Source organism: Emydura macquarii, unplaced genomic scaffold (genome assembly GCF_026122565.2).
Source record: "Emydura macquarii macquarii isolate MOO-44397 ecotype Brisbane River unplaced genomic scaffold, CSIRO-AGI_Emac_v2 contig_2768, whole genome shotgun sequence".
Taxonomy (NCBI): Eukaryota; Metazoa; Chordata; order Testudines; family Chelidae; genus Emydura; species Emydura macquarii.
In genome coordinates this window covers 980,630-1,006,470 of record NW_027132905.1, presented here as the reverse complement: position 1 = coordinate 1,006,470, position 25,841 = coordinate 980,630, and the positions used below count along the sequence as shown (strand labels likewise).

Sequence of the window (25,841 nt, the reverse complement as noted above, 5' to 3'; positions counted from 1 at the left end):
GCATTAAGCATCAGGTGCAAATTGTTTAATAACTGTAGAACATTTTCCATCTGGAAAAGCTACACTCAGAACCATCCAACACCATTGCGGTGTGCAGCTCGAACCTACGTGATTGTTCCCACACTTTGTTCCAGTCATCACCAGGCCAGGGTCGAGCATATCCCCTTCGTTCTCCTCCGCACCATACACGTGGGTCCCCCGACATTTGATCGGCCTTCCGTCCACCGTGATTGTTGTGTCTATCGGGACTGCTCTGGCCTCCAGCGGCTTGGAAGCAGAGCTCTGGCACTGTATCTTTCCACATTTAGCATCCCTGTTTGCAAAGTGGAGACTGGATAAATGGTTGTATTGTGCCTTCTGGTTAACGTTTCCACTTTATTCCCTCCAAATTAAGAAAATTTACATACAATGAACAGATTCGAGGGGGGCCCAGACCAATTTCTGAACTTACATCAAGACAATAACATTCATTGGTTCAGCAGCAACAGAAACAATGAGCGTTATCTTCAGGAACAATCCTAAGGAGACAGGCTTTGCCAATGGTCACCATTTCACCTACTCACATGGGGGTAAGGTGAACCCAACAGTCATAAACTGGACACAGACTGCAGGGCCTTAACCCCATAGTGTGCTAACAATGGTCAGTCTGAATGGATGGCCAGGGAGATGAACGCGAACCCGCCTTTTAGACATTAGAAGTATTGGGCCTGGTCAAATAACAGTAAAACAACACTTCGCAAAACTTTTTCAAAAATTTCCTCCCCTGTTGTTAACTGTTGGAATAAAAAAAAAAAAAAATGGAACCGGCTCAAGAGTTGGTTGAGAAGTGGGGGAAGTTGTAGAAATCTAACTCCTTTTTTTCTTCAAAATTCAATTTTTTCGGTTGAAATCTCAATTTGAAAAATTGCGAGCAGCCCAAATAAATATCGATGCTACTATCCTACAGAACCACCCAGTTCTAACTGGCATAAGGCGGTCTGACTGCAGGAAGAGGGCATGGATATGAGCTGAGGTTGGTTTGGTTTAGTCCGGTGGCCCTTATCTTTGCAGGGTACGGAAACGTCACTTCCTGACTGGCCGTTATCAGTGGCCATGCTGCCTTCTACCTTGTCTCACACTTCCTGTATGTGCCGTAGAGATCTTTCCCACAGTTGCCATAAGTGTCGCCGGCAGCGTTAACCTTCTCAAAGCAGGGGTCAGGTGCGGGCCTTGCTCCTGTATGGAAGAGACTCATGTGACTTCCCTCGGGGAAGATGGCGGCTCCCTCAAGCCCATCACCCATCACTTGTTCATTCTTTTCCCTGACAAGTTGATGGATGAGAACCTATTACCACTGCCTCCACATGAGCGGTGCTGGACAGGTTGTCCAGCTGAGGGTGGATGGCATGGGACAGGACCTCGGGAACAGAATACTGCTGCGTGACAGCCCTCTAGGGATGTATGCAAAGAGACGGAAGGCTGGGCCCAGCTAGACCTTTCCGGCTGGCTGTCATTGGTATAATTCGTAGAAGCACTGGGGTTTGCATCTGTGTTTTCTGCAGCCCCAATTAGCTTCACCTGCACCCCATGGGGAAGTCAGAATTCTGTGCTTGTGAGGTCACAATCTGTCACCAAAGAAACCTACAAGTCCTCTGTTTATCTGAAAACAGACACAACATGGGGGCAGAGGAAGCACAAGTTTCTGCGTGCTGCCCCTGCAATATGCCTCAACCCTTCTTGGGCACTTCTGGAGAAAGTTACGGGGAGGCAGCGTGGTGTAGCATACAGGGCACTGGCCTACAAGCCAGGAGACCTAGGTCCAATTCCTGGAGTGGCCAATGACCTGCTGCGTGACTTTAGGCACATCACATTCTCTCTTTATGCCTCTGTTTCCCCTCCCACCATTTGTCCATCTTGTCTATTTTGATTGGAAGATCTTCAGGCTGGGGACTGTCTCTTGTTATGTTTGTACCATGTCCAGCACACGGCAGGGCCTGATCTCAGTAGAGGTGACGAGGTGCTACCATAATTAACAATAATAATATAAAGCAGCTTATCAATCTTGCAAAGAACATCTCACCCAGAGCCCATTTCTCTGCAAGACACTCTCCTTACCAGGCCCCCAGAGCTCCAGGCACTGCTGCTCGTACGTGAGACACATGCCCACGTAGCAATACGCTCTCCCTCCTGCACACGGCGTGCCGTCCATTTGGTAGAAGTTGGCGGGGCAGAATGGAGACTTGCCAGTGCAGTGCTCCGGCAGGTCACAGAGTCTCGAGGTCTCCCTGCAGAGGGTTCCTGGAGCCATCAGCTAAAGAGATGGAGGGAGAAAACAATCAACGGTTACTCCTTGCCTGACCTGCAACAAGCTTTTGTTTCTCAAGGGTAAGAAAATTCTACATGCTGTCTGATCTAGCCGTCCCCCATCTCTTTGTCTTACCCACCCTCCAAATACCTATCCTCACGCACCCAAAAGATCGAACAAGACAGCAAAACCGTTTGATGCAAGTAGGTCAGTCGTATTCGTTCAGTGGAGGGGTCCGCTTGACATCTATTTATATATTTACACCCAGCTCAGTTCCTCAGCACACCCACTGAGTGGAGCGTAGTGACATACGGGTGTACACTTTACATCCACTGGGCCATGCAAGCGTATTGTTTGCAGAACTCAAGCCCACTACACCATGCTCCAAAGGAGTTTGAAAGAACCAGGCTATTTTGACCAGACTTTCCTAGGGAAGGGGAGATGCAAAGGGAGATCCAGACAACCACTGCACACACTCTGCTGCTGGAGTTTCTCCGGTAAGCTGCTACGCGAGAGGAATTCAACAGTTCACTAGAAGGCTAGAGGCAAAGATAACGTCTTGCCTAACCCCCACAAGGAAAACGCTCCCGGTTCTCAAGTGCAGGTTTCTCCTTGGATACAATTTCACTCTTTCAGCAACCGCGGAGGCAGAACACAAAAACGGTCAATAAACTGGTAACATAATCAACCAGGGAACCTACACTCCAAGCCCTGCAGTGCCAGCTGTCTTCTTGGAAACAGAAGCGTGTCCCTTGATGCGGTTTAACCCCTCATAACCACAGCCCGGCACCAGCGTAAGCCAAAACAGATGGTGCTGGTCTCCCCGAGAGAAGGGGAGGAAACTGTGTCTTCTCCACAGACCAGGCTGCCCACGTTTTCTAAATTGCAGGTCTGCTGAGTTCACTCCACTGATCATAGGAGAGGCTGCAGGCTGTAACAAAGTGGCAGGACCTGAATCTAAGTGTTTGAAATGACAGGGACTGTGACCCACTGCTTCTGTGCCCAAAGAGATTGTATGCTTTGCACAACACTCGAAAGTAGCAACGAACTCACTTACATTATGTACTGAAAACCTATTTGGATAAACGAGAAAGACTTTCAAAAATGACAACAAATTTTAGCTGCCTCCGTTGTTGTGGACCCGACATTAGGTACCCGCAGAGCAGTGCTTTTCACAAAGTGCTGAGCACCCGTCTTCTGAAAATAAGGCCCCTTTAATGGGTCTGAAGTTGGGCACCCAAAAACAATCAGTCACTTCTGAAGATCTTGGCCTATGCTGCTTACAAGAGTAGGACATTGGGACAGAAAGATGTTTTCTTCCTCCTCCGAAGCATTTCTCAAAGTGATACGTTTAAGGCCACAGCATCAAAGACAGCCTCTATCTTTGTGCCTGAAGTCAACGGAAGGCAGAGAGCAAAGTGGGTATGAAGGCAGAAGTCTCACTCCCGGAGTGGAGTGTGCGATCAGGGTGTTGGATCTCTACATTCTACCATTTGCCCCCATTGTTGATGGCAGATCCAAAAATCGGAGGGCTGGGACCCATCTGAAAATGTCTCCCTGGAGCATGGCCCAGTACCATGGGCCTCTGTGAGCGCATAGAAGGGCTCGATCAATTGCAGGGGTCTTTAGTGCACCTATCACCATGGTATCTATTGCCTTTGGACAGAGCGGGAGTAATCGTACGGGAGAATGCAACTGCATTTAAACATGCACGTTGAACACAGGCTGTTTCCCAGAACATTTTGCAGCAATAAATAAGAGCAGAGGGGAAGAGGAACTAGGAGGCCTAAGCAAGGTCTGCCTGCATGAGGTGGAGAACCCAAACCACGCTCAGGACTGCGTTCCATGCGTCTTTTCAAATCACATCCTTTTGGTGTTGGGGTGAGACGCTGAGCCCTACGTTTGGGGGCATGTGTTTCTCTTTCCGTCAGTCTCCCCTCAGCCATTCCCCTGTTCTAGCAGCCCCCTGACGGACCTCTCCCATCTCTGCTAGCACAGGGACCAAACAACAGAACCAACCTTGCACTGGTGACAGCAGGTTCCATGAGCGCACTCAGCACCAGGCTTCAGGGAGCAAATGGCGGCATTGCAGCAGGGATTGTTGCATTCCTGGGAGAGAGGAACAAGGGACAGGCCGTGTTTATGAGGCAGACGCACTAAGCTGAAAACACCCAGGTGGCCAGTTGTCAGGGCAGGGTTTAGCCCGTTCTTGTGGAGGATGAGTTACATGCACACCGTGTATCTGCCCTCCTTCCTCACCCTGCATGTTCAGTACAATTGAGCCCTCCAGAAAGCCCAGCGCTGGTCTCCCAGCCCCGCCACTGCTGCGAAGACATGTACGTCCTGACAATAGCACACTAGTGACATCCCTTCTAGTGAATGGAAAGTTAGATCAGGCTGCTGCGTACATTACAATAGTGGCCCAGGACGGTTCATAGAATCATAGAAGATGAGGGTTGGGAGGGATCCCAGGAGGTCATCTAGTCTAACCCCCTGCTCAGAGCAGGACCAACCCCAACTAAATCATCCCAGCCAGGGCTTTGTCAAGCCGGGCCTTAAAAACCTCTACTGATGGGTTCCCTCTCTATGATGAACCAGGATGAGAGGGTGACAAAGGGAAGCAAAGAATATAAAAAAAAGAGGGGGCCTGATGTGCGCAGAGATGAAGCTGCATGTAATTACAGTGAGCCTGGCAAACTGCAAAGCAGAAGAGGCTCAGACGCCTTTCGAAAACGCCAGTGAGTCCTCTGCCTACCTTTGTCCGATATCGAGACGGGTCCATATCGATCACGGATTCCAGATCCCTGAACTTTGGCGGTGCTTCACAGCTTAACCTGCTTCCGGCTTTGATTTTTGCAAATGACTCCCCCTCTTTGCATATGGTCAAACCAGAGGCCCCTGGCCCTACTTCAACTCTAGAACTCAGGGCAAATGTTGTGGTGCGTCCAGTCTACCCACCTCTCTTAACCGTATTTTAGAGCTGTGTTGGTGGAGCATTTGCATGGAGATGGCCACTAGAATATTAACACCTAGCTCCTAGGTAGCTCTTCTCATCAGCAGATCTCAGGCACTTCACCCCCACAATCACTATCCCTATTTTACAGACTGGGAAACTGAGGCACAGAATGGTGACATGATTTGTGAAAGGTTACCCGACAGGCCAGTGGCTGAGTCAGGAATAGAACCCAGTGCTCTATCCATTAATCCAAAGAGCCTCACGACACCAAACTTCCGTCCTTATGCTGATGTAAATGCTCTTTCTATTTATTTTCTTTCGGACCAGACTAACTGTTCTCTGTTGATTTTTAGGACACTTCAGTGGTACGTGTTTTGGCTTAGTAGAGCGCCCAAAGATACAGGCACCCAGCATGAAAATAGCTTGTGTTCTCTCCATACATGTCTCCTACTAACGTGTAGGCTGGATGTTCCTGCACGTGCCCTCCTAAAATCTTCAGCAGCAAAAGCACAGACTTCTGTCACCTGAGCTAAAGGAGTCACTCCATTAGCTGGTTTCAGTAGTAGGTTCTTATCCTCTTTGTGCATCAGCAGCTAGAGGGGGACATGATCCATTTAGCTGGCATGTTACGAATGCATGTTATCATTATTATTTATGTTGTGGTAAGCCCCCAGAGGCCCCAGTCAGGATTAGGGATGCATTGTGCGAGGTGCTGTACATACAGTTAGACAAGGGCTCGGCCCTAAAGAGATTTACGATCCGATTGACTTTGCACGCATGCGTCAGTTGTACTTTCCATAGGCACGTCTCCTGCACATATAAAAGCTGTACACATGCCATGGGCTTGTGTACCTGTCAAGTGCTTAGCACCTGCGTCAGTTTTCCCCAGCTCAGCCTCAGAACAATGAGATCTCAATGAGATTTACCTCCACTTCTCCGCAGTCACATTCCTCCCCATCTTCCAGGTAACCGTTTCCGCACCTCTTCCCTCCGTATAAAGTATTGGGGTCTGGCATGTTGGAGAGACAGATCCCGCCACCAGACTGCAGGTACCTGTCCAGTTCCCTCCTATTGCAGGTGTTGAATACCTTGGGGAATGGATGTCTGCACACAGACCAGGTGAGAAGAGCATGGAGTTAGAGGAGATCAATGGCATACGGCAGCATAACAAGAACATGCACAGGTTGAATTGCTCCTCCTCGGAGGATTGTCTCCCATGGGGACTGCAATGAAGTTGTACAAAAGGTACATTTGGCCTGGCCTGTGTTCATGGTCAGTGTCGGGATTCCATCTTGTACCAAGGTTACATCTGACAAGGAGTTTAGATTTCAGCTCTGACGCCCCCTTTCCCGGCTTCACGATGGGAGAGTCTGGAAAGGGCACAGCTGTTACCTCCTCCAAGAGGTTTTCATAATATAAAATATTAAGACTAAAACCCAGGTTCCACATACGTGCCCAGAAGGAGATATGCCCTTAGCCGCTCCGTGTGGCATCTTCCTAACTGTTGGAGTAACTTTTAAAATCTAACACTTGACGCTGAATAATTGGTTATGAATCTGACTGATAAAAACCAAAGGTTTATTTTTACCCTCCACCACCTGCTGATGTGAAATGGGTTTAAATAGTTTTTCTGTTCCATGGCTTTTTAATTTCCTTTTAGAGTGTGTGTATTTGTACTTGAGCCTTTTGTATGTCAGATGCATGCACCCAGACACATACATGTTGCATGTGTGTGCGTGTTGCATGTGTGCACAGGTGCCCACGTACTGCCGCTTTTCCTCTTGATATTTTCCTTTGTGAAAACTCAAGGACTTAAAAACAAGGGCTTGTAAATATCTGCTTTTGTAAAACACCTTAAAATGATCTTGGTTAAAAGCTGTGTTTGTTGCTTTTCAACAAGACGGGGGGAGGCGTTGGGGGTGGACTAGGGTTTTTAATTAGTACATAGCCCAGGTCTAGAACTTCTAGAAACCCTTCTGGAGGCCGGGGGTAAATTTTGGAGCAATAGGAGTGAGTGTGGCTTTAAGAGAAGAGGGCAGAGCTAGCGTTTTTATGTGTATGAAGAAACATGGAGCCCTCTGTTCCTCACACAAAATTAACTCTGGAATCCCCCTGGGTCTACATGGTACCTCTTCCTTCCTCTTTCCCCTGGCGGCTGCTGTTCCTTTTCTTTGAAATATAGACTTGTGGGCATTCAGTTGAAATAGAAACAGAGCAAGTTGGACCAAATCCATTTCCTGCTTTCAGGGCAAAACTACGCTCTCACGCCACCAGCCTCTCGATTGCACCCAGTGAACTGGCATCCGGGGGAACGGAGGTTTCTTAACAAGACGCTGGTAACAGGCAATTGACAAGCCCAGGGTCCAGGCTTAGAAACACGGCCCTGGAGCTGTGTCTTCTGATGGTCCCCCAGGCCCGTCATTTCGGCACAGTGCCCGGGTGCGCGACCCCTTCCGTCACGCAGGTGAGCGTGCCTGACACCAGTAGGGGCATTTTACGTACAGAGCACAGGCAACTAAATCAACTAAGGCCTCCTGCTGCAGGAGTCAGGTCCCCAGGAATACTTTGGCTGACCCCCCTTGTTTCACTGGGGTTGGTCCTTTCTCAAGGGGCAGTTTAATTTAAACTAGGGTAAACTGGGCATTAAACTAACTGCTCCTGCAAGTTTCCATGGAGGTGGCATCTCTGTAAACATATGACGTACAGCACCGGACCCATCTCTGTGCTGCATTCTCAATGACCCCCTTTCCCTGGGGTTCTAGAGAGGCAGCGGATTTTGTTTCACTTAACGATAACGGAAGAGTTGCTCACCCCGTAGCAGCAGCCATGATGCAGCCTCCGTCTTCTGCCCTGGCGGAACAGCAGCCAGCCGAGTCATGACTCATGCCAAAGTTATGGCCCATCTCGTGGGCCACAGTGGCCGCCACGCCGATGGGGTTGTCAGAGTGATCCTATTCCAAGCCAAAGAGCGGCGTCAGCGTTTCACCAGCACTGCTGCCGAGCGCGGGCGCAGAGCAGGCCTGCCTGGTGGACGTGCATTTTCTGCTGCTGAAGATGGGTCTGCGCCAGAACTCTCAGCCAGACCAGCCTGTGCGAGGGAGCAGTCCGGGCTTTGCAGCTCCGGCCCACCTCTGTCCATTTCAGAGGTCCGTTGCAAAGTGGCCTGCTGGCAACCAGCACCAACCTTGACCGCCAAAGGCACGACTTGTCTGGGCCATAACACTGCCTAACAGGGGCCTTTACAATTGGTTCAATTTAATATTGTTTATCAGTTAGGTCCCCGGTCTTTAAAATGTAGCCTTTTACACGATAGCGGTGCTGGCATCAGGTGTTGGATTGTTGGTACCCGAGACTGAAGTCGGGATGTCTTGTTTTCGATGCACAGACGCTCCAGATTCAACTCCCACCCGGCTCCCTCTTCTCCCCGCCCATCATTCTGTCCTGACCACGTGTGCCTGTGATGAATGAGGTACCCGGCACCTCTCACTAAGGCATGGAGAATTATTACCGGGGGTTGTCTTTGACCTATTATGAACGGGAAAGCCGGCGACCTACATGGAAAAGCATTTCCCGTCCTGGTTTTCTGGGAGCCATCTGCCCCAGGTCTTTGCTACACACAGGTAACACCTAATCAGTTGTGAGCAATAACTTACCATGTTCACCCCTCCAGACTGGAAATCAGAGCACATGGCTAGCAGAGGAGCTAAGCCGATGGTGGTGCCCTGGAACGACATCCCGCTGAAAGCAAGCCAGAGAAATAATGCCATGGGACAGAGACATCTGATGAGGGGTTATGGTGATCAATGCTGTCTGCAGTCGGAAGCCCTATGAACTTACATCAGCCCATAAGGAAATGGCGTCTGCATTGATACCTTTCCTGCTCGCGTCACAGTTTACCTTTTGAGCCCCACCATTACTCTTTGAGAGCTAGTCGGCCGGCCACCTTAGACCATACTCAAGCCAGCTGGGCTGTGCAGCCAATCAGATTGCTTGAAACGACCGGGTGAGTTCCTACGGATCTCCTGGACTTTGAAACACACACACAGGAGAAACTGTTCACGGAGAATCCATCCCAGGATTCATCCTGAGCCCTGTGCATGCTGGGGCCATGCTTTGGTCGGGTGACCAGATGTCCCGATTTGATAGGGACAGTCCCAATATTCCGGGCTTTGTCGTATATAGGCATCTATTACCCCCATCCCCTGTCCCAATTTTTCACACTTGCTCTCTGGTCACCCTACCCTTTGGGAGTTCAATGAGTGCTGGGTGAATACCCATGCAATGCAGACGTACTGTCCGAGCTCAGTGCTTTGATTTAAGGAGTGCCCGGTGACCCAGAATGCTACAATGCCCTCTCTAATAAGAAAGCGGTGGCGTGGGGAAGCGTGTCTGACCAGACACCCAGAAAAAAACAGTTAGGATGAATCCATCTGTGGAAGACCCCCCCAGGAAAAGGTGTTGCAGCTCTGCATTTTCTTTTCACAGGCTCCCGCTCCACTTCCCACTACCTGCCAGCTGGGGAAATTCTCACTGGCGAGAGAGGCAGGATGAAGGACCTGCTGCAGATTTTTCTTCTTACAGGCCCATCTTGCTGGCCCTGTCTCTAGGGCCACGAATCAGAGCAGCAGCAGAAGCTGAGTGCCTCCTGCAAGGTGCTTAGCACCCTCTGCTCCCACTGAAGTCTGGACATCTTGCCTCACGGTCCAGATCTTCAGAAAAACATGTGCGCAATTGTGCAAGCAAAGATGCACGAGCATTTGCACATGTATTATGCATGCATAATAATGCTAATGGCAGTTCCCCACGTCAAGGCCCAGGTGCTGGGACGGCATACAACTTGGGGCTGGCAAGTGCCTGCACTTGGTAAATCTGCCACCCAGAATCTCAGATCAGTACAATGTTGCAAACTGATTTTACTCCTGGTGCCCAGATCCCTTGGGTAGAGCGGTCGTGTTATCCCAGGAAGAGCAACTTACGTGATCAGCTGGGCATTGTCGTGCTTTTTGCGGGCTAGTAGCTTGCGCCTCCAAGCGAGGAAGGACCAAAGGGTGGCATGTGAATTCTCGGATACATCGCACTTATTTCGGTCAGTCCAGACCTCCAGCCCCACCAGGGCAATCCGAATGTTCAGGGACTTGTAAAACTAGAAGATACACAGAGAGGAGAAGAAAGGGTTGATCAACTGATCGCTGCTGATTTTTTTTCTCCTTATTTTAAACCATGAAAAAAGGACCCGTGGGTTACAGTGGACAAGAAGCTGGAGATGAGTCAGCAGTGTGCCCTTATTGCCAAGAAGGCTAACGGCATATTGGGCTGCATTAGTGGGAGCATTGCCAGCAGATTGAGGGAAGTGATTATTCCCCTCTATTCAGCACTGAGGAGGCCTGATTTGGAGTACTGTGTCCAGTTTTGGGCCCCCTCCCCCCCCCCCCTGCACCACAGAAAGGATGTGCACAAATTGAAGAGAGTCCAGCAGAGAGCAACAAAAATGATTAGGGGGCCGGAGCACAATATTTATGAGGAGAGGCTGAGGGAACTAGGCTTGTTTAGTCTGCAGAAGAGAAGCATGAGGGGGGATTTGATAGCAGCTAATTCTCTAGCAAGGAAAGAGGATTCCCTCTCAGCTCCCCGTCTCCAACGCCTGTGCTCAGGGGAACTCTGAGACGAGGACGCCATCTTGTCTCCTCACTGCCAAGTGACTGGGCAGAATGAGTCAGTGGGGAATTCCCTTTGCCGAGAAGGAAGGCTTCCTTCTGGCACAGGAAGCGCAGGTGATTTTGTTTCACTGAGACTTCAGCTCTTTTCCCACAGTTTACACACCTGGCCTCACCTTATCTACGTAATTAGCGACCTCCACGAGCTTATTCTTCGTTCTTTGAAGGTCATAGTTATTCTTCTGAAACTAAATGAAGCGAGCAGAAATCAGCATCATCCTTTAGAAGCAAGCAAGAGCATCACATGCGTTTAACCCAGTCACGTTATTCTGAGAATACGGAGGTGACTAACCCGGTGCACATGTGGTGCCCAGAAGTCCTCCTCCTTCAGTGTCTACACCAGATCCCTATTCTCTGCAGGAGGAGCTACACATGTCTAGATCTCATAACACTTCTCCCTGTGCTCCCAGCTGGCGGCATCACACCACTGTGATGCTAGCCACTGAATGGAGCAAGTTACTCCTGGAGGAGAATCCCCTGGCCAGAGGTTTACATAAAGAGCTGACCAGGTTAAGCACAAGATAATGTAACTTCATGCCTATAATCAGTACAACCACAGCACCTGTCACCGAGGGTTAGTTACGCAATTCACGTACCGGACAAGAATGGGAGCTGCATTGCTCTATTTAAAAACACTTTGGGCCCATTTAAAACATCTGGTAAATAATGAGTTAACTTGGCAAATAACGTTTGAGTCACGTACTTTAAAAAGTTACGAACAGACGGTGCTCTCACTGGAAAAGCTGGGACATTTTTTTCTTTTAAAAGTGGGGAGGGGGCACAGTTTGCATTTAGGATTTGACTAACGAAAGGGTACCGAACATCTGGATAAGATGCATTCTCTCACAGTCTCTGCAGTCTCCTGGTGCTAACAGAGGAGAAACGTCCAGAATCTGCCTCTCTGGTTTCATTCAGAATAAGTTATAGAGGCCATGCAATTTAACAGCAGGTTGTAACTTTATGAATCGGACTGGCCTCCCTGCTCCACTCCGTGGTGATAATTAAATGACCAACTAAACTTTGTCAGGTTTGTGATGGTATTGAACGGCTTCGGCACAGAGCGTTTAGATTCACAGCATCCACCGCTCAGTACCAACTGAGAGAACAGCTGATGACCTGGATTTCTGTAGGGAAGGGAGCAGAATGAGGGGACCCAGTTTTCCTTGAGAAAACCCACAACCCCAGCTCACCATCTGTGGAGAGCCGTATATTCCAAGAGCTACATCATTAAACGTGGAGCTGCGTAACTGACTGACGCTGACTGCTACGATACGGAGCCTTTTAGCTTTCGGTCACTGGTTAGTAGCCAGGGCAGGTCGGTCGTGACGGGGCAATAGGTACATCTCTGATGGCTGTGCAGTGGCCTACCTGAAATGAGTGGGTGGCCTCAGTCCTAGACACTGGTCCATGTCACAATTTCCACCTCTCCCTCTTGGCAATCAACCGTGCCATTACTCTCAGAGCGGCCAGGGACTGCGAGGGCACGGAAGTGGAACGCATGCTGCAGACCCTGCTGGGGTACCACCATCTCAGGGAGGGCTAGGGGGGCAGGGGAAAGCTGTCCCTGCCCCTGCCCGCCCTCCACCTGTTCTGCAGATAGGTATTTGCCATGGGCCCACTTCTCAGCCGGGGTCAATACGGCACATTTCTTTTACCTCTGCATAGTCAGCCACCAGCAACAGCTCCACGTACTTCGTAGATTGCAAATCCTCCCGCTTCACCTGTGACAGAGCAGCAAGGGGGGTGGGTTATTTCCCACCCCAAGGGAGAGGGTTATTTCCCCAGCCTCGCACAGGAAGCACTTTGCAAGGGGGTTGTTAATCATTTTTCTTGTCTGGCAATCGCTGTCTCCCCCCCGCACACACACACACACACACAATTACACACCAATCCTTGTTGGCTTTCATTGCGTTGCTTGAGCAGCCACTAGTTCACAATCCCCGCGTGACAACTTCTCCAAAGCATCCCCTAGGTTTCGTTTCCTCCGACCTGCTCTTGGAGGATGGCAGGAGCCCCTGGCTCACAGGTAATGAACTCCACACCGCCCGTCGTTGCCCCTCCGCGCCCTACCTTCCATGCTGCATGCTCACCCTGTGACGGTTGGTTGTGGCCCGGCTTGTCAATTTGTTGAGCCAGTGTCCGGCTTTGGGCTCATCCTGCCGATACCCACAGATCCCCTGGGGAAGCTCCAGGTGTTCCGACCTGTAGATGACGTGTTGATCCTGGGTACCGGGGACTGGCTCTAGAAGGTAACTGAGGTTGCTGCTCAATACGATAAGACCACTGTCGAAATAAGGAGGAGTGAGAGAAAGGATAGTCCAGTGGTTAGGGCACTAGCCGAGGACCCAGAAAACCAGCATTTAATGTCCTGCTCTGCCACTGACTTCCTGTGTGATCTTGGGGAAATCACTTAAGCCCAGAGCCACAAAATTATTTAGGCTCCTAACTTTCACTGAAACCCTTTGACAATCTGGGCTTCAACGTCTCAGTGCTTCTGTTCCCCATCTGCACAAATAGCCCGGCCCCGCCTCCCACGGATAAACACATCAATGATTGTGAGGTGAAGGGAGACGAATGAATATTTAAGACAGAGAAATGATGTTGTCAGTTCATAGTAGAGTTCGTTGAACTTTTTTGGTCAAAAATACTTTGTGAGACGTGGCTGGTCAACTGAATCGAAAACGTTCCTTCCGACTGAACAAGAAAATGGTGTTGTTTTCCAACAATAGCAATCTCCACAGTTGGCAGTTTATTTTCCGCCTTTGCCTCATTTCCCCAGGATGGGAGAAAGGGAGATAAAACCCAGGCCAAAACCCCATGCAATTTGCACCAAAACAATGGTTTTCATTTTGTTTCACTTCATGAAAAAAAAGAGATGTGAAAATTTTCAACGGAAATGTAAATTTTAAAGTTATTCCCCCCCTGCCCACCAAAAATACCAGCTTCAAAGCTGTGGGTAGGGAGTTTCAAAGGTGTCTGGGAAAATAAAGCATCCTAACTCCCATGGTCCTTCAGTGACAACTGGACTTCCAGTTTCCTTACACTCCCCTGTAAATACCAGCCATGCTAATTACTATGCTGTCTGTAATATACTCGGGTGACTCAGACAATCATACCTCAGGCTTTTTCAGTCACAGACTACAGGGAAATGGGTAGGAATCATTACCCCTTAATACAAATGGAGAAATTGAGGTTAAGAGATGTAAGTGAGTCAAGGGGCTTTTGCTGTTCCTCTGCACAGGGATGAATTTCACCCTGACTGCTTGAAATTACACTGAAGGTTAGAGAGAGACAAACCTTAACGCTGCCGCTGGACTGAACAAACAGTGTTCCAAGTAGGCTAACAGCTCCTATTTTTATCTCCTTCATGCAAGTTTAATTTTGTGTCAGTCTTTGGGACACTACAGCGGTTTGCAGTGACAAAAATGACAGCGAGTAACAGATCCTTACTGAGTACCATGGAGGAATTCCCTCCCCCCAGCTGCCCAGTTTGGGACCAGTCTGACCTAGACTTCTTTTAGCCAGCTGTTTCGTTCTATGCTGCCATGCACGGCCCAGTCTGGGAGGGGAAATAGTGCATCCTATTTAACTGAGGGAGTGGCTGATAGAAAAGAGCTATACAAGAACCACAAACAACGTATTTGGCCACGGAGAACTCTTTATGGTCTGTGATTGTATTCAGAGCGCTCTCTGGGAGGTGGGAGCGGGGCACCCCCTCCAGATTTCATAGATTAGAAGCCTGTTACTTTCCTTTAAAAGCTACTGGCTGGAGCACGAATTTCCAGCTGACCCCTTTCAAGGGGAGTTGTTGTGGAGCTCTGCCTGATTTCTCCTGCAGCTGTCCCCCCAAAATCCCACGCTGTGTATTTCCAGTACAATCCAGGAAGCACATTTTGATAGACGCTCCCTAGGATACTCAGCAGTCTAATTCCCCAGGCCCCTGAAAGGTGCACTGCAGGCATGGCAGACTTGGGAAGATCAATGCCTTTCACGGATCATGGTTTGAAATATCTGGGCAAGCCGAGCAGGCTTTAAGACACATTAGTGAATCTCTGTCTCTCTTATTCCCTGCGACGGAAACGCACCGAATGTCGCACCGCTATTTCATAGGCACTGCAGGGCAATGCCAAATCAGACCAGGCTCACTCATACTGCTGAGAAAGATCCAGGTTAAACTCTGCTCTTGTTTACACTGCAGTTACCCCACTTTTATCACTGAGAACAGTATTTGACCCCATTGGCAGGTGCCCAGGAAGAATCTACTGGGCGGCTGCATAGCTGGGCTGTGGGGGTTTCCTGGTGGAGAGGATAATGGCTTCTGGAGCTTTTCCTCTTGCACATGCATTTTTAACAAGACTTCTCGGTGGCCACGTTGCTGTTCTCCCCCCTCCCCCCTCCCCTTGTAACAGAAAACTTGCTTGTAATCAAGGGCTGATGGAAATGCTTTTCCCATTGGAGCTTGTATATAGCCATATGGGTGTGTTTTGCTAAACTGGCTCTTTTACTTGCATCAGGTTGGGAAAGGCTCTAGCTGAAGAGGGATCCTGGCCCCGTGAACGACATCCAGCGCTAGGAGTGGAGTGGCTCTGATTGGTAGCCCAGCACGGAAAGTGAAAGCAGATGTGTGTGCTCAGCTTCCATACAGTTCCAGCAACCACAACATTATTTAGAACAGTTCTCCAGGCTAGCGTGCAGCCTGATCGGAGTGCGGTGCAGCACGACTGCATGTGTTAGCCGACCTCCTGCCATTTCCTTTGACGCTAAGAATACAGAGCCAAAAAGATTGTGGCATAAAACAGAAGTGGGGCGCACCTGCAATTTCTTCTGCTTTTCTTTTTATTTTAATGGCAAGTGGATTATTTATTGCAAATCACAGGTGGCCATACTTTACCCTGTTTATATCACTAGATATTTCGTCTACATTAAAATCACTTGAGGTCGTTTTGTGGTTTTTTTGGCAAGGCCTGTTTCCTGACTGGACTAAATCTGGCCAGCCCAGCTTCCAATCAGCTGGAGACAACCACAAACAACCTCCTGTTTATAAACAGATGTGAAGTGCCTTAACTGAGAGCCTTAAAGTGCATGTGATATGTTGGGCCTAGATTCCCAGCTTCTGTAAGTGAACTCAGCTCTTCATTTCAGTGGCGCTATCCTGATTTACTCTTGTGAAGGATCTGGTCTTTTTTTCTGCCGAGCACTAGAACGAGTCAGAAATGTTTTGTCACACACTTTGTAAGTGTGTCGATTCCAGCAAAATTTCCTGCAGACAAAACATTTAGAAGTTATTTATTTTTCCTCAACTTTCCAACCAGAGAGAGTCAGCTCCAACTGGGAAAACAGGGTTTCATTTCAACCATTTCAAAACTTTTCAAAAGTTCACGTCGAACCATTGGTTGAAGCCGACCTGTTCCCACACAAAGCTTCGATTTTGACCCATCCACGTTTGCTGGTACAAGAACATCTAGTTGGAAAACTCCAGACCAGCTCTCATGCGAACAGCCCCTTCCTACAGAGCCATGTGAGGGGCCTGGAGAGGGAGAGGAAAGGCCAGAGGTCTGCCAGGCCTTACTTGGATCTTACCGTAGCCCTTTGCATGCGCTGAGCGTGACACTGGATTGTTCCATGCCCCTCACAATGCCATGGTAGAAGCAATGGTCCTGGGACGGAGAAAGGAGATTGTCAAGGGAAGGAACAATTTGGTGAGTTCTTTTATTGTGGGAGGGTGGAATTAACTTCTGGGCAGGAAGGACCAGTACAGGACTGGGGCGCTGCTAAGAGCCACGTGAGCAATGACGAAGCCTTTAGTTCTCTCTGGTATTGTTCCTTCTACCAGAAAGTTAGACTTTAATGCACCATAACAAAAAACCCAGTGGTTGCCTGATTCAAACCTAGCATCTCCGCCGTCATGACAGGGCCTTGTGGCTCTGTGGGAATGTGCTCATCATTGCTAATAAAATCTCAGGTGCTCTCATGTCCCGAGGAAGCTTCATGGAAGAGCAGATCAGGCTGCAGTGCTAAGGACTCGATCCAAAGCTTATTGAAGTCAATGGGAATCTGTCTATCTGACAATGGGAATCTGTCTAAGGCCCTGAAGAATGTGCTGACCTCATATCTTAGTTCTATAGAGGTTACGTGTTATAGACCCGAAAGTCCATTTATACGGGCTTATCTCAAGACAAAAGACAGACTATGGAAGGAACAAAGAAGCCACGAGGTTCATTCTTCTGAGAGTATTCCATCACAGCCCGAACTCCTCAGCCAGCTCTGTGCCGCCGGGAGGAGAGAGGGGAGCAAACAGCATCGGGGAAAATGATCTCACGGTCTTTATCTTTGAGTTTAAAATTAAAACCAATGTGCATCTTTGTGCAACTGCAGCAGGGAGTCAGTCGGTCCCTGTCTGGGTTTGGCAATTCATGACGATTTTTCTGACCTGGAGCCAGCTGGCATGAGCTAATCTTGCGGAAGGCTGGGAACACAGTAAGCATGGATCTCCCATTCCGCAGAGTGGCACCAAAAGCAAAGGATGACAGCAACCAACTTCTGAGTCACCACCACTCTGGCCAAGGGCGCCGGCCCTGGCAATTTACAAAGGGAATCTCTTTGCCTTTCATCAGCAGAACGTGGGTAACGTTTTCAAAAGCACTGACGTGACGTAGACCCCTCAGCCCCGTTGAAAGTCAATGGGACGGAAGCTCCTAACTCATTTTAGTGCTTCTGAAAACGTCGCCTCTGGTCTGGTTTGTATTTTTTAGGGCGAGCCCAGATTTAGTATTTGGGATCTGGAGAGGATCTGGGCTTGCAGAAGTGGAGTACTGCCACTGGCATAGGCTACTCAGCTGGTGTTTTACTGGAGCGCTACCAGCCCATCTCCATGCAGAGGCAAACAATCAAACCAGGTCACACACTGAAGCGTTTTGCTCCTTGCAAAGGAAAAAGCAGCATTTTCTCCAGGTCTCCATTTTCCAGAGCTCCCAAATTCTGCAGCGACTAAAGAGCTATGACGAGAGGCAGGCAAAGTCAGAGGTTTCCCTGCCGAACGCTGCCGCTGCCCCGCAAACCTAACCTGCAGCATCCCTCCTACTGTGCCAATCCCAGAACTCACCTGAGATGGGGCCATTGCCTGGCCAAAGATTTGGGGATGCAAACAGGTGCCCACTGGAGATGTCTACAGGCTGAGAAATCCAAACTCAATTCACATTCAACCCAGTCCACTTGGGAACTCAAGTCCCCAGAGGATGAAGCTTAGTCCCCTCTCTGTTCCCTCTCCTTGGAGTCACCTGCACAGTTGGTGTACTTACTGTGTGGTTGAAAGTGATGGTGTGCGGCATTCCAGTCTGGGTATAGTGGGTTTCCGTGTAGCCTGGGGCAAAGAGGTTCCTACCCATAGCGAAGCAAAGACAAAAAAGGACATTTCTTTAGACGTGGCACATTATTATTGAATCATCTCTGATGGGATGTCTGACAATCACAATGCAATAAGGGCCTGATCCAGCTCCTGTTTAAGGCAATGTAAACGCTCCCATTAACTTCAGTGGGTGCTGGACTGAGTCCCGAGGCATTTGGTGTGGGAGTTGTTTGTTATGAGTCTCAGACTCTAGACTGAGGTCAGAAGGGGCCTTCATGATCAGCTAGTCTGACCTCCTGCACACGCAGGTCACAAAACGTCACCCACCCACTCCTGTAAGAGACCCCTAGCCTGTGGCTGAGTTACTGACGTCCTCAAATCACGGTTTAAAGACTTCAGATTACAGAGAATCCACCATTGACACTAGTTTAAACCTGCTAGTGCTGCAGAGGAAGGTGAAAAAAAACCCAGGGACTCTGCCGATCTGACCCAGGGGAAAATGCCTTCCTGACGCCAGATATGGCGATCAGTGAGACCCTGAGCATGTGAGCAAGACCCACCAGCCGGATGCCTGGGAAAGAATTCTCTGTAGTAACTCAGAGCCGTCTGTCCCAGCAACAGCCATTGGAGCTATTTGCTGCTCGCCATTGCTGAGCAGCTACATGCCATTATAAGCAATCTCATCGTACCAGCCCCTCCAGGAATTTGTCATGCTCAGTCCTGAAGCCAGTTAGGTCTTTTCCCCCCACTGCTCCCCTTGGAAGGCTGTTCCAGAACGTCTCTCCTCGGAGGGTTAGAAACCTCCACCTAATTTCAAGCCTAAACTTGTTGATGGCCAGTTTCTACCCACGTGTTCTTGTGCCCACTTTGGCACTGAACTTAAATAGCTCCTCGTCCTCCTTGGTATTTATCCCTCTGCTGTATCTATAGAGAACAATCCGAGCTCCCCGCAGCCTTCTTCTGGTTCAGCTCAACAAGCCATAACTGAGCATATAGCGTAAAACTGAACACAATGAAAAAATCCCACGGCAAGTGGGGCAGTCAGAACGGGGCTTTTCTACGGTACACACTCCGCACGCTGCCATGTTACATTTACCTCTAGCCCAGCACTTTCCATCTGCCAAGCCTTCCACTAACACTCTTCCAGAAACGAGAGAAGGGCTAATGGCTTACGCAGCGCATCAGTGCAATCAGAGCATCTGCCAGATCAGTATTAGGTTTCCTTCCCTACCCAGAGGGAGCCTTAGTGGGGAGAGGCTCAGAAGTGCAAAGGTTAACGATCACGCTCTCTCTCTCACACACCATTCAGATCAGTTATGCATTTTATCTCACGAAATGCACTCAGACGTGTAAGTGCTCAGCCAGTCATCTTCCTAAGTGCGCCTTCAAACCATTGATTAAATGACATTAGGACAAAGAAAAGAATGCCCTTGAATCTCAAACTCAGCCACTGACTGATTCCCCCTCTGAAACACTGGACCCACCCCGCCGTGCTTTCCACTGGCAGCCTGTTATTGTGGTTCATTCATAAATCTGACCCACCCTTTCCAAAAGGAAAAAGAAAAGTGCAACAAGAGTGAAAAGCTGATGCACAAGCCAGACGGCGGGGACACTCGACATCACCAGTACAAACCAGCATTTCCTGTGCAACGATGATTTGTAGAGACTTGGGGAAAACCAGAAGATTTCACTTGAGGTTTTTAGCCTGCCAACTCCACAGGGCAGGGACTGCGTGTTTCTACGTGTTTGAGCAGTGCCCAGAACAATGGGTTCAGTGACCCTCTGGTACTACTGGCACATAGATTCCAAGATTGTCTGCCGGAAGGGAGTGTTAGATCATCTAATCTGACCAGGCTGTAGAATTTAAGAACGTAAAACCATAAAACTGGAAGGGGCCTACTGGGTCGAGTCCAGTCACAGGCACCTCTGTTAATGCAAGTCATTTCAGCCAGTTACTCCCACACTGAGCCCAATAACTTGTGTTTGGCTAAAGCATCTCCCCAGAAACTCATCCAGTCTTCAGCTGAAGACATCGAGAGATGGAAAAATCCATCACCATCATCATCATCTCACGTGAGACTGGGGCTCCCGCCCCATGTGTTTTGACATTAAGCCATAAAGTGGTGATCCAAATACATTATTGTTGGAGCCTGGGCGTATTCAGATCCAGGGTTTGGGTTCAGTCCAACATGCATCCTGGGGGAGGGGGACCAGCTGTGAAGTCTGGATCCAGCTTTCGCTATAAATTTCCCCCACGGTTCTGGGCGGTCCATGGCTGAGGGCTGCTATAAGCCCTTCTCTGTTCTTGTTACAACGGAGTCTCTCGAGAATGGATGCAGATGGTTCCATTTTACAGCTCTCACAATCTTCTTTGGCACAGGAACAAGGCAAACTTTGACCCCCCATTTAGGACCTGTCCCTGTACTCCTTAGACAGGCAAAATTCCCCCTGACTTCAACCAGGGAGCCCAGGATCACAAGCAGAGCTGGAGAAAGGCACAGCAAGCTGGAATGCTTTCAGCATGTCACTGCTAAGCACCTGGATCGGATGCCGCTGCAGTCTCTTCCTCCTTTTTTCACCCAGTGGGCTGAGCAGCAAAACAGGGCAGATCCTGACAAAAACCAACCACCCCATCTCTCAAGGGCTGGAAAATGACCTTGGAAAATGACCGATCACAGATATTTACGAAGGACCGCTTGCTGTACGATCAACTCTCGAGGCCCCTCACTGGGCGTCGCGCAAGGATGCCATACTCAGGGGCTGTGATATTCAGCGTCAGTGACAGCTCCTGCTCATTAGGGCTTGTTACATTTCAGGCAGTGGATTTCTTAAAGGGCACCTGCAAAGTGGGGTGGCAGGGATGTGCTTGTGTCCTTTGTGTGCTTTAGAAAGGAGGCCTGACAGGTTGTGGGTTCCAGCCTCCTCCCCACTAGCAACATTTAAAGGGTTGTTTCAGCCTGCTTGATTTTTTGACAGGAGGCATTCAAGTCTCAACCCTGGAAGACTATGACTGAATGGAGAATTAGCAGGGTTAGGACGTCAGAGATACCGAGAAAGTGAAATCTGATTGAGAGGGGAAGGGATTTTTATTCAGACTGTTTGAAACTCAAATCTGTGTGAGAAAAGCTCTAGCCGGCTTTGTTAAACATTCAGCCCAAACCCCATTCCATTAAGGGACGAAAAGACCCAATCCACATCTCTGAATCATCCAAGAAGTTCTCCAGCAAAACCAGGAAAGACCAGAATTCCCAATATTTCTAAGGCTTTAAAACAAGCAAAAATAAATAAATAAATAAATAATCTCTGGGTGGGAGAATAAACCCTGTCAGGTCATCTTTACAAATCACAAAGGAGGGGGAAAAAAGTCCTATTTTTTATTTCGCCTTTGCAGGTCGCCTCTGGGAGACATGACCACTCTGTCCCCAGCAGGCAGCGCGCTGAGGCTTCAACGCCGGTTGCATTTCCCTGAGCTAAACGTAAACAGCACTCTCGAAAAGGGCTTGCAAGCGTTTCAGTTTCTAAGACGCCCCTTTCTCCCTCGCTAGGCTGCAATGGAAACCGTTTTTGCCTGCCACAGATGAGACTCCCGCTCGTATCCAGGCAGATAATGGTGCTTTTCAAGTCAGGGGAGGAGTGGAAGTCGTGCTGGGTGGCGTTCCGTTTGAGCCCAATTGATGGCTGGAATACGACTGCTTTCCTCTCTGCTTCTCCAACGCCGCTGTAGCCCAGCAAAGCTCATGTTGCTTCTTTCTGATGTGTTGATGCTCATCACTGGACCATTATTGGCCCAGCCTTCAATGGGGCTGCTCTCAGCTATTTCAGATCCGCAAACAGCAGATAATCACAGAAACACCGAGCTACAGAAAACCATCTCCCTGTAATCTTCACCTCAGCTGTCCTAGCTTCGTCAGCATGAATCTGCAAGAATCAAATGTTTCATCACCAAATTGCATTAAACGTCCAGGAAATTGCTTCGAGCAACCCGTTTACGAGAGGCTCTGGAGTGAGTGTGTGCAAGTCTCTGCTTTGAATCGATGGGGCAGATCCTCAACCGGTACAAATCGGCATCGAGCCCCTGCAGCCAGGAGACCGGCTCAGGCTCCCTGACTGTGATTTCAGGTGCATTTGAGGTCTGCCTACATTAGAGTTGTCCTCAGGCTGCTCTAACCAGTAGAGGGGCTGGCCCCTAGCACACACACTCACCTCTCCCTGACCTGCCCTCTGCACACATCAGCTGCACCCTAGAGCATCCAACCTCCCCCTGCTGGAGCCTGAAATCCGGCTGGAAATAGGCTGCTTGCTGCCAGTTTTCATTGAACGGCCAGCCGGAGGAGCAGGGTCAGATCTGAGCAAGGCAGCCAAATGAGCACAGGCCTGGCCCGGTGCCATGATGTACAGCTGTCTTAAAGACTGAGTTCTGCTGAAGACCGGCTTGGCGTGATCTTGGCCCAGCTCCGCTCTGTCAATGATGTCATTGTTTTAAACAAAGGGCCCATCTCAATGCCATGGAGCCGCTGCGTGAGAGGGCCGGCAGTAAAGGCCTGGTGTTCTAATGCAGGGGTGTCTCTGGCTTGCTGTCTCAGTCCCAGTGACGGTGCCGGTCAAATAGTCAATGAATGAGGCTGATGGCATTTTTCAGGAGAAGGCAGGATTATGTAACAGAGACGGGGCACGGGTCACAGGCGGCTCCCGGCAGCTCTCGTGCTGGAAGGCTGTCCGGAGTTCCCGGGGCTTCCCGGAGAGCATTGCCTGCAGCCCAGTCAGCTAAACAGGACGGGGAATCAGAGGAAAGGTGGCTGAACTGTGGAGGAAAGCCTCCTTTCCCTCTGACTTCTCCCGTCAGATCTCTAAAGAGCAGCAGACAGCAAGTTAGATGCATTGCAATAGATGGCAGGGAAGGAGGCACTGCATGCCATTGGAGACAGCACAAGAGCATTGGGGCTTAGATAAAACCAGGGCTAGATAGGGGCTGAATAAAACATGTGGTGGGAGATTTTCCAAGTCACTTCGGAAGTTTAGAGGCACGATCACCTTAATTTAAATGGGAATTGGGGTCCTGTTCCTAAGTGGCTTTGGAAAAATCTCAGCCAGGGTTTCCACAATAAATTGGTGCCTGTCTTATCATGTTTTCGAGCCAGTAAAATATTTACAGCAAGCATCATTGACTAGCACGGTCCTGTGACACGCTGGGAGCCTTCAGTGACTAATGAACTCAGTGGGGAAGTGCTCAGAAAATCTGATCAGCAGTCTTCAACTGAGATTGGCTTGGCTCCAGCGAAGGCCCAGGTTGTCCTTTGAGATGGGGAGGGTTCTTCGAATGAACTCAGCAGAGCTAACAGCTCCGTTGGAGCTCCTGGATACAACGTCATCAGGCTGCATGGGTAGCTGCCATTTTTTAAATAAATACCAACGTCTTGGACGCATGAGCACAATTTTTCAAAAAACCAAAAGCCGAACAAGGCCCCGAATCTCTTGTGGGAAACGTCAGCTGGTTTTCATTTTGGTCTAGAGACCAAAAGTGGTGAAGAAAAAAAAACTCAGACTCTCTCTGTCTCTTCTCAGATAGTAATAAATCTGCCAAACTGATGGCCAAGAACATTTGGGGGTGGGAGGAATTTGCTTCCCTGTGAGACTTTCTGCACCAGATTTGTCTGCATTTTGGGATCAATCCTCCTTTTGCGGAGTGGTGCCCCTCCATCGACTGCAGCAGACTCGCTCTGGTGTCCCCGAGGAGACGTTCACCTCTCATCTTTGGCCACTTTACTAGAATCCCCCGACAGAGCTTATTGGGAGAAACGCAGCTGGCCTTCTCCTCTAACATCCAGCATGTGACACCTGGTAATAATTGTCAGGGCTGCTTTTCAATATCCAACTGCCAGTGGGGAGTGAAATATTTAAGCCCTTATGGAGTCCTCTGGGTAAAACCTGACACTTTTTCCAACTGCTGAAATCCAAGTCTCTTTGCTGGTGCTGGTGACTCAGATGCAGACGAAGCCTAGAACCAGCACATCTCACTTTCTCAGACCCCTTTCTTGGGGTAACGAGAACAGGTTTATTGCTCCGGCAAAACAGGCTTGAAAGGTTGACTCACCACCGCTGAAGGTAGAAGTCAGCTGCCTATTCGCAAGAGGTTTTGCACAGGCTCCCCCCTCAGCCAGGTCAGTGACATTTGGGGTGGAAGAGCCACTCAAAGATGTCACTGCTGCAGCGCAAAGTCAACAACATGCCACGCTGCACTAAGCAATGGATAAGGCAAACCACAGAAAAATACATACAAAGAAAAAGAGGGAAGGAAGTGGATTCCCTGGATAGGAAGTCATGCAATCATTAAAGCCAGGAAACAGATAAGTCGGAGGGGTTCATTTCCTTCTCTCCTCCTCCCCATTACAAAGAAATCTCCAGTTCTCCCAAATGAATGAAGAGGAGGAAGAGCAGCTACAACTGTCCAGATGCCAACTCTGTTTTCTTACTGGTAAAAAAGCCCATCATGATTCCAGCAGAGCAGGTCAAATGTTTCCTGCCATTTGCCTCCATTTGCCTCCACACTGCCCACGCACCACCCCCCAGTGCAGGAAGCCATTGGATATGGATAGCGTGCGAACCCTGCGTGGAAGATCGGGAATATCCTTCCCGCTGAGAGGTGGACAAACTCCTCTCCATCTTCTGTCACTTAAACCAGTGGTTCTCAACCTTTCCAGACTCCTGTACCCCTTCCAGGAGTCTGATTTGTCTTGCGTACCCCCAAGTTTCACCTCTCTTAAAAACTATTTGCTTACAAAATTAGACATAAAAATACAGACGTGTCACAGCACACTGTCACTGAAAAATGGCTGACTTTTTCATTTGTACCACATCATTATAAAAGAAATCGATTGGAATAGAAATACTGTACTTGCATTTCAGTGTATAACATGTAGAGCAGTATGAACAAGTTATTGTCAATGACATTTTAGTTGGTGCTGACTTCACTGGTGTTTTTTATGTAGCCTATTGTAAAGCTATGCAGATATCTAGATGAGTTGATGTACCCCCTGGAAGAGCTTTGTGTACCCCCAGGAGTATAAACACTGATTAAACAAGTGCTGTAACCCAGATGAGGCAGGAAATGATGAACTACCAGTGACTCCCGGCTCCCTTATCGGACAGCTCAGAGCATCAGCTCCAGGGCTCCCTTGTTATTGCAGACACAGGGAAATGGTCCTGTTTAGAAGGGGCAGCGTGTTTTCGCTTCTGAGGTACAGTCGTCTAAAATTAGACATCCCAGCTGGGCAGGGAGCCAGTGAACTTTTTCTGAGCTAGGAGGTCAGCTGCTCTCGCCAACTACTGTACATTTTGGCTCCCGTTGCATGGAATCCCCCTTGCACGTGGTTAAAAATGCCCTGATGCCATTCCCCTCATTCAAGCAAGACACCGCCTGAGGTCAGCAGGAGCTTTGCCTGCATTCCCAGGGTAACGCTGCACTACGGCTTACCAGCATGCCCAGCCGAGGGCACCCGATCTGAGAGAAAGCGACGAGGATAAAGTTACCAAGGGTCTGAAAAG

The 25,841-nt window shown here is 49.2% G+C and overlaps 1 protein-coding gene across 1 annotated transcript in view; it reads right to left on the bottom strand.

Moving 5' to 3' along the window:
• Positions 1–25,841, bottom strand: part of ADAM19 (ADAM metallopeptidase domain 19) — a 44,378-nt gene that overhangs the window by 9,417 nt on the left and 9,120 nt on the right. Inside the window, exons 4-16 of the mRNA XM_067566258.1 lie at positions 18,253–18,331; positions 16,535–16,611; positions 13,045–13,237; positions 12,610–12,675; positions 11,071–11,142; positions 10,217–10,383; positions 8,894–8,978; positions 8,052–8,191; positions 6,167–6,344; positions 4,304–4,393; positions 2,095–2,290; positions 1,107–1,215; positions 109–313 (exon numbers count right to left, since the gene is read on the bottom strand). Of these exons, the coding sequence (XP_067422359.1) occupies positions 109–313; positions 1,107–1,215; positions 2,095–2,290; positions 4,304–4,393; positions 6,167–6,344; positions 8,052–8,191; positions 8,894–8,978; positions 10,217–10,383; positions 11,071–11,142; positions 12,610–12,675; positions 13,045–13,237; positions 16,535–16,611; positions 18,253–18,331 (1,657 nt within the window). The remainder of the gene's footprint in view (positions 1–108; positions 314–1,106; positions 1,216–2,094; positions 2,291–4,303; positions 4,394–6,166; positions 6,345–8,051; positions 8,192–8,893; positions 8,979–10,216; positions 10,384–11,070; positions 11,143–12,609; positions 12,676–13,044; positions 13,238–16,534; positions 16,612–18,252; positions 18,332–25,841) is intronic.